The sequence below is a fragment of the Chelonia mydas genome, chromosome 3 (assembly GCF_015237465.2).
Source record: "Chelonia mydas isolate rCheMyd1 chromosome 3, rCheMyd1.pri.v2, whole genome shotgun sequence".
NCBI classification, from domain to species: domain Eukaryota; kingdom Metazoa; phylum Chordata; order Testudines; family Cheloniidae; genus Chelonia; species Chelonia mydas.
In genome coordinates this window covers 130,202,125-130,211,114 of record NC_057851.1, presented here as the reverse complement: position 1 = coordinate 130,211,114, position 8,990 = coordinate 130,202,125, and the positions used below count along the sequence as shown (strand labels likewise).

At 40.6% G+C, this 8,990-nt stretch overlaps 1 protein-coding gene across 6 annotated transcripts in view; it reads right to left on the bottom strand.

The window, feature by feature from the left end:
• Positions 1 to 2,892: 2,892 nt before the first annotated feature.
• The window catches only part of GGPS1 (geranylgeranyl diphosphate synthase 1), a 56,499-nt gene continuing 50,401 nt past the window's right edge, over positions 2,893 to 8,990 (bottom strand). For all 6 annotated transcript variants that reach the window (XM_037895277.2, XM_043544329.1, XM_043544327.1 and 3 more), the window contains one exon: positions 2,893 to 4,097. In XM_037895277.2, the coding sequence (XP_037751205.1) occupies positions 3,336 to 4,097 (762 nt within the window). In that variant the 3' untranslated portion in view covers positions 2,893 to 3,335. The remainder of the gene's footprint in view (positions 4,098 to 8,990) is intronic.

Genomic DNA, 8,990 nt, shown 5'->3' with positions numbered 1-8,990 from the left:
TGCACCAGGACATAATGGGGCTTCTCAGGCAGCGAACACAGATGCTGTAAACTCTGGTGGACTTGCAGGTCCAACAATCCTAGGCTTGCATCCCTCTACAGCCCAATGAGAACTCATTCAGGACCACCCTATTCCCCCCTGCCCCCAACATTTCACATGACATTGGAGGTCACTGTACCACTCCTATCACTGCTCCCTGGGGGCCATTAAAGAATCACAGCTTCATATGAACTGTGGCTTCCATATGGCAACATGTGTATGTGTAAATGAAATAGAAATGAATATCCTTTCCCTTTCATAAGTTCTGTTCTCTTAAGGTATTAAGTTTGGTTAATATTTTAATGTATTTGTTTTAAAATTGCCCATTTCTTGCACTGATTGTTACATAATACAATTTTTTATTTGGAACATAATTCATCTTTATTAATTCAAGGCATGTGCTGCTGAGGGATCAGCAGTTCTGATCAATTAGCTGTTATTGCATAGCGTCACACAACTCATAGGATCATTTACAAACAAGAGTAATAGGTGCACTGACATACAGCAATCACCACATGACTCCTACCAGGCCACCAAAAAACATGGCCAGGTAGAGAACACTACAAAAAGCTGGCCCATTGTTAAAATGGCCTTGCAAAGGCTCTGAGCCATATAGCTCTAAGTTGAGCTCTTCTAAGGACCCCTGTATCTAGCCCGTCTGCCCTCCACCCTGGCAGAAACTTTTCCTCATCCCTTCACATATAGCATGCAGGACACAGCAGATAACTATAATCACTGGGATATTTTTCTCACCAAGGTCGCATCTTGCAAGTAAACAATGTTAGCAACCCTTCAAATAGCCAAAAGCACATTCAACTGTCATTCTGCACTTGCTGAGCCAATAGCTGAACTGTTCCTTGGTGCTGTTGAGGTGGCTGTTGTATGGCTCCATGAGCCAGGGGTAGGCTGGGTCACCAATGATCAGTATTGGCATTTGAATGTTCCCAGTGCTAATCCACTGGTCAGAAGAGTGTCTTCTTGTGGCTTTCTGAACAGCCCTTAGCGTCATGCGCCTTCCCTGACCAGCCCGCACTGATGTCAACCAACCAGTGATTGACCAATGTTTCCATAACCATAGAAAAGTAGCCCCCTCTCCTGATGTACAGTGGCAAAGTGCTCTGGTGCCAAAATAGGAATATGCATGCTATTACTCCACTGCAGTTTGGGAACCCCACTGCTGAAAATCCATCCATCATGTCCTGCGCACTGCCTAGAGTCTCCATCCTGCAGAGCAGGAGGCAATTAAGGACCCCTATGGTGGATTTCCTCACTCCAAATTGCTATCAGTCAGGAATCAATTTGGCATCACAAGTTTCACAGTGCAATTGCCACTCACTTTTCCACCATCAGTGCAGCTCTCATTTTGGTGTCCTTGTGCTGGAGAGCTGGGGGGAGCTCAGGGCACAGATCCAGGAATGTGGTCTTGCACATCTGAAAGTTCTGCAGCCACTGCTCATGATCCCAAATCTTATGATCCCACAAGTTACTGCTTGTATCTTGAGCCCAAAAGCAGCACTCCGCCATCTGCAGCTGCTCCATGAATGCTAATAACTTTGAATTGGTTCTCACTATGTCCCACAGCAATCTGTCCTCCAAGGAATCGTCATGTTCCCCACCCATTTGGGTCTTCTTGTGGCTCTGCAAATATTCCACGATTGCGTACCCTCTGCTTGCAATGCTCATGAGAACAGAGCTGAGCCATGTAGGCTCCATGCTACTGTCAGATGGCAGACAGCAAGTCAACTGCAAACTGTGAAGTTGACCCCATGCTCCTAGTCACTCCTGCATGACTTAATTTAGCCCCCTCATTCATTGCCAAAACTTCCCAAAACACATTGCACTGGACAGTGGGATAGCTACATTGCACTCTGTATTGATACAAGCCCCCTGGTGAGTATGTGCACCGCCAACACAAGGAGCCAAGTATGCATGTGCACAAGCAATGTACTAAATGTGGTGGCAGTATGCCGACGTAACATGAGTTGACATAAGTTTGTAGTGTAGACGTGACCCTAGAGCCACCCAGCCGACGTAACATGAGTTGACATAAGTTTGTAGTGTAGACGTGACCCTAGAGCCACCCAGAAATTGAAATCAGAACTATGGGATTGTGTGCATACATATTTTCTCAATTACTTTTAAAGTTTAAGACATTAAATAACAAGGAGAATTTTTGGCAATATATCTGAAGCACAGAGGTAACTAAAGACACTAGGTGACCATTTGCTATGTTACTATTTGCAGTTAATCTGTATGTTTTTTTTGAAAATGTCACCAATGAAGTGTTTTTTAAACTTGCATGCCAGCTTTAACATCTAATATAAGCCTTTGGCTATTGGTGCACGTTTGACATACCTTTAAGTCAGAAAATCATCTGATTTGATATAACCAAACTAGTCTGTTCTAATACTTAAGAATTGGTGGAGTATTTACTTCCTTTATACTTGTGATGGAATCTCTTAACTAAGTTACCTAAAGGAGACTATCAAGGAATTGGGACTACAGTGGTATATCAGACCAGAGTGTTAGTCCCACTTGAATTGACAATGCCTGTGCCCTTGTTGGCCAAGCTACTGCTCTGAATGATTCATATTAAAATAACTCATTATTTCAAATCCATTTTGCAACACTGATTTGCCTATTATACCACCATTCCCCACATCTGGCTCTGTGGTGACATATCTAGATTAGTTTGTTGTACAGAAAAAGTCATTGACCATTGTGGAGCCTTCCTTCTCCTTCCATTCCACTTTAATAAAACATATTTTTGTTAACTTTAAAAAGGACAATGAATATATTGCAAAAGGGTTACCTAAATCTCCATGTTTAAAAAAAAATACAAAAGCTCCTAAATAGGGCAAATTCAATTTAATATGAAAATTTAGTCAAACCCATCTCAAATTAAAACCTGCAATGTTCTTAGAGGACACAAATGCTACAGCTAAAATAAATACCACTGACTGTGCCGTGGAGATTACAACTGAAAGATTCACATGAAAAACTAAAATTAACAATTTTACCTTTAACAGATCTATGCAAGTTTATTTCTCTATGCAATATTTTGTAAGCAGTTGTAATTAGAGCTGCAGAGATCATTTGTAATGTATACAAATACCCTTCAATTACTACTTACATGATGTCTAATATAGCAATTTCTATAATGCAGCAGTAATAAGTAATTTTAAATAAGCATCATTTCTACACTTTTCTTTACATGGATTTAGTAAGAAAGTCTAGTTAATACACACTGGTTTTAAAGTTTCCCTCCCCAAAGAACAAGTCAAGTCAATTATTACTTAATTTTCATTTTCTTTGAACATTTTGCTTAAGTGTTCAACTAGTGCTACAAGTTCAGGGTTTCCCCCAAGTGACTCAATCTGTTTATATGCTTCAGATTCAAGCTTTTTCAGCGTTTGCCGAGTGTACTCAAAGGAACCTACATTCTCAAGGTAATGTACACAGTATTTTTTTATGTCTACATTTTCTGTCCTTTGACGCAAAATATTCTGCACCTGAGTGCTTTCAGGTCTGGACCAAATAGCATGAATAGTTGGGAATGAGAACTTGCCCTCAGTTAAATCTTCACAAAAACTCTTGTTCTCACTATATTCTTTGGAGTGTAAATTAGCATAGTCGTCTCGTATTTGGAAGAAGAGCCCAAGTGTATTAAGGAGTGGTTTTAAGTCTCTTTCATAATGGGAAAACAACTGCATGAGGCCCACAGCTAATCCAAAGAGACCACCTGTCTTTTGTAGTACCATGGCTTTATACTCTGCTTCTGTAGGACAGGTGTATGTATCTCTCCAGTAAATATCCAAACCCTGGCCCTGATGGAGTTCCAGCAGCTGACGAGTGAACACTTTCACAGCATCTGGGTGATCAAGTGTTAAAACCTTCTGTAGGCCAAGGAAATACACATAATTAGCAGAATTTATTACAGACGGAATTCCATAGATGCTATGAGCCACTGGAAAGCCCCGTCGTAGCTTTGAGTTATCTTCAATGTCATCTATGAGTAAGCTGGCATTGTGCAACATCTCTGTCACTTCAATAATAACCTAATAATACAAGAAGAGAAAAGTCTTACATTGTAAAATAAGTTCTAAATTTGTGGAATATTTTGCATTTGCACAGCATTAACTAGTATTTTGCTTATTTTTAGTTGGTCCACCTCCTCCCTCTGTTGACAGGGGCTCCCTAGAGCTCCGTTATTAAACTAATTTTCATGCAAAAGGCCTTCTTGAACATGAGTGACCAGAACTGTACACAGTATTCCAAATTAAATCTTACCAATGCCTCGTACAATGGCATCAATACTTTTCTCTACTAGAAATGCCTTCCTCAATACAACCTAGGATCGCATTTGCCTTGGGTTTTTTTTTTTGTTTTTTTTGTGGCCACATCACACTGGTAGCTCACTGTCATCATGAGATCGACCAACATATCCAGGTCTGTCCTCCTCCGTTTTCAACTGATGTGCCTCCAGACTGTAGCAGAAATTAGATCTTAAATTCATGACCTACATTTTTGTACTATTGAATTTCATCCCATTTCTGTCACTCCAGTCTTCAAGGTCATCCAGATTTTCCTGTATAACATTCTGATTCTCTTTCATACTAATGAGGCCTCCCAACTTTGTATCAGCAAGTTTCGTTAGTACACTCCTACCTTTTGTGCCAAGATACTCCGAAAAATATTGAACTGGATTGGTCTTGGAACAAATCCCTGAGGAACTCCCACTAGTAACCTCCCTCCAGAACGATAATTCACCCCTCAGTACAACTCGTTGCCATCTCCTCTTTAGGCAGGCAAGGCAGAAGTGTGGTTCCAAGATGAGATGTTTGGAAGCAGATGAACAGTCAGTGGGAAAGCAAGTTTAAAATGGCAGAAACTATAGAGAAAAGACACCTGCTAGCACTGAGATTGTATGAAATCAGAGTACATTAGATGGGGGCGTGGCCTGCGAGGTAAGATGGAACAACTATTTTATGAGAGAAGACTAAGCAGTTGGCTTGTTTAGTCTAGCAAAATGAAGGCCAAGAAGAGAGAAGAATTGCTCTCTATAAATAGATCAGGAGGTAAAAACCAGGGAAGATAAAGAGCTATTTAAGCTAAACAATAGTGCCACAAGGACAATTGGATATAAACTGACCATTAATAAATTTAGGCTGGAAATTATAAGGTTTTTAACCATCAGAATAGTTAAGTTTCTGGAATGGCTTCCCAATAGGACTGTGGGGGCAAACAACCTAATTAGTTTTAAGAAAGAGCTTGTCAAGCTCTATGAGTGAGACTGCATAACAGGGATGTTTGGGGGGTGGGGTGGGGCGCAGGGCTCAGCCATCCTGGGGTCCCCTTCCAGTTTGTGTGTCTTTTGTTCCTAAAGCTCATGCTTCAGGGCTTCAGCTGGTCATTTGCAGGGGTCAGGAAGGGATATTCTCTCCCTTGCCGAAATGCATTTTTTGGATCTCCTTCCTTTGAAGCATCAGATGGCTACAGCTGGAGATAGGACACAGAGCAGGGTGGGCCAGCGGTCTGAGATAGTATTGAGAATTCTCTCAGGTTCATGCTCAGAATCTGATCCCATATGTGGGGTTGGGAAGGAATTGTCCCCCATATCAGACTGGCAGTGACCCTAGAGGGTTTTAGTCTCTACATCTTGGGCACAGGTAATCTGTGAGGATCAACTCGGTATCTTTCACTTAATTCCCTGCCATTGCATGGGGCTTAGGCATTAGTACATCTCAGTCTCTCCTATCCTCTTCCTATGAACAAAGTAACAGTCTCCTGAGAGTTGTAACACTTTGGTCTAATTTCAGTTGTTGAATTTAGATGTGCGGATGTCTGGATGGTGTTGGTGGTCTATAATATACAGGAACTCGGGCTATATGATCTGATGATTTCTTCTGGAGTTGAACTGACTATGAACACCATGGAAGGTGTTTAAAAAAATAAGCAGCAGCAGCTTTCAACTGGATCCTCGCATAAATAAGGAGAAAGTGGAATTGACAGGATTGGGTAGTGTGGAAGTGTTTCTTTGTACTAGAGACAAAAAGAGAAGAACATAATTTTGCATATTCTGAAATCAGACAACTAGGACTTGGGGAAGCCCTAGAGGAGAGAAATGGCAATAGTCTAGAAGAGACTAATAGAAACGTTCATCCATCCTAACCGGTGGAGCTAGTGTAGCAGTGTTCACAAGCAATGGGGCAAAGGTGGTGGGTGATATGTTGACTTGGAGATGCAAGATGCAGCATTCATGAAAAAGGATGATATTTTCTGTCCAAACTTTAAGTAAGGGAACAGTTGTTTGACTGTGCCACTTTTGCTCAGAAGTGATTCGGACATTTAGCTGACTGGTGAAGAAATTAAATGAATCCACAAGTGTATTTGGTCAAGACAGCCAGTGTGGTGCCAGTGAAGAACAAAAAGGTGTCAGAAGATGTAATTTGATTGTCAGTGGCTTAAAAGTGATAGCTAAGTTAGGGGAGAGGTAAACAGTCAGAAGATTGAAGACTGCAGTGATCTGAGAAGTTAGCCTTGTAGGATCCCTTACTGGAGCCAAAAGAAAGAAATGCTTAATACAGGGGTTCTCAAACTGGGGGACGGGACCCCTTAGGGGGTCATGAGGTTGTTACGTAGGGGGGGGTCGCGAGCTGTCAGCCTCCACCCCAAACCCCACTTTGTCTTCAGCATTTATAATGCTGTTAAATATATTAAAAGTGTTTTTAATTGGGGGGGGGGGGTCATTGCACTCAGAGGCTTGGTATGTGAAAGGGTCACCAGTACAAAAAAGTCTGAGAACCACTGGATTAATAGAAAGAGCTGAATGCTGCGGACTGCCCCATATTACAAGGCTTCATGCAGTTAGAGTCACAATGAATTACAGAGAGGTGGCAGCTGCTCCAAGCTAAGGCTGAAGCCAGCTTTCCATTCTAAGCAGGATTTTCAAATCTACCCCTTAAATTAAAAAAAAACAAACAAACCAAAAAAACAAAACCCCAACTCCCTGATATTTCATGTACTATATAATCCCACTATAGAATCTCTGGAAAGTTTGGTACACCCAAAAAAAATAAGAAAATCACTCAGAAGTTTGTGTTGTAGTTTTATTTCACTCATACATTGCTGTTCATTACGTTTTTGGGCTAGATCTCTGAAGTTTCTGTAAGCCACATTCTACTAAGGAGTCTTAGCCTTCCCTAAATTTTAAGATGGTATCTGCAGGTATTGTGATAACATTTCAGGATGTTCTCTCAATAATAAAAAAAAGTCTATGTCTATATGCCCAAAGAGTATACACTACACATTTGAAAGTTATACATTTTAATGTACTTTTCAAAACATGGATCGCCCATGGGCAGATGCTCATGAAGGGTGGAGAAGAGTAGCTGACAGGGAACTAGATAGAGTGTATGTGGGTTTGGAGTGAATGAATGCGATGAAGCCACCTGCGCACAAGTAGTATTGGGAAACGGGAAAAGGAAGCCACATGGAAGAAAGGTTGTCTCAGAAGGAATGTGGCCTATTCTTGCATTGCTTCAACACTTCACTGGAATCCCTGCACTGCTTGAGGGGCCTGAAAGAACAATCACTGACTAAGTTAAACATTTAAAATCCAAGGATGTTGATAGGACTTTTAAATTGCTAACTTTGAATGGAAACAAATACTGTTTCAGCAAACAAGAATACTGCCATACTTTATATTATCACAAGAAAATGGAAATCACAAAATAAAGATCACACTACAGACACAGCACATCTGAAGGTAGGCAAATACATAAAGTTCAGGTCACACAACCAAACTTCACTCTGTCCCTAAAATACCACCCTCAGAACAACCAGAAACAGACTTCTTTATCCACACACTGCATAGGAACTAGGACTGTCTATTAATCGCAGTTAACTCACGTGATTAACTAAAAAAAAAAATGGCAATAAAAAAAATTGCGATAAATCGCAGTTTTAATCGCACTGCTAAACAGAATACCAATAGAAATTTATTAAATATTTTGGATGTTTTTCCTAAATTTTCAAATATATTGACAGGACAGGTCACTGATTCGAGCGGTCTGGATTGCTTGGTAAACTGGGTACAAGCAAATAATATGCGTTTTAATACAGCTAAATGTAAATGTGTACATCTAGGAACAAAGGATGTAGGCTATACTTACATGATGGGGGCCTCTATCCTCTGAAGTAGTGACTTTGAAAAAGATTAGGGGTCACGGTAGATAATCAGCTGAATATATAAGCTCCTAGTGTGGTGCTGTGGCCAAAAGAACTAAAGGATGCTTGGATGCACAAACGGAACTTTTGATTATGAGTAGAGAAGTTATTTTACTTCTGTTTGGCACTGGTGCAACTACTGCTGCTATACTGTGTCCAGTTCTGGTGCCTACAATTCAAGCAGGATGTTGAGGAATTGGAGGGGTTCAGAAACAGCCATGAGAATGATTACAGGATTAAAAACTATGCCTGTGATAGACTCAAAGAGCTGAATCTAAGTAGCTTAATAAAGGGAAGGTTAAGGGGTGACATGATTAGTCTATAAGAATTGACATGGGGAATATTTAATAATGGACTCTTCACTCTAGCAGAGAAACATGTAACACAACCCAATGGCTGGAAGTTGAAGCTAGACTAATTCAGACTGAAAGTAAGGTGTACATTTTTTTTTTTTTTACTGAGGGTAATTAGCCATTGGAACGATTTACTAAGGGTCATGGTGGATTCTCCATCACTGACCATTTTAAAATCAAGATTGGATTTTTTTTCTAAAAGATCTGCTCTAGGAATTATTTTGAGGAAGTTCTGTTATACAGATGGTCGGATGAAATGATTGCAATGATCCCTTCTCTCCTTGGAATCTATGACTTGTCTAGTATAGTATATGTCTTTCCCATGGCGTCTGACTTGTCATATGGGAGGACTGTGAGATGGATGAATTT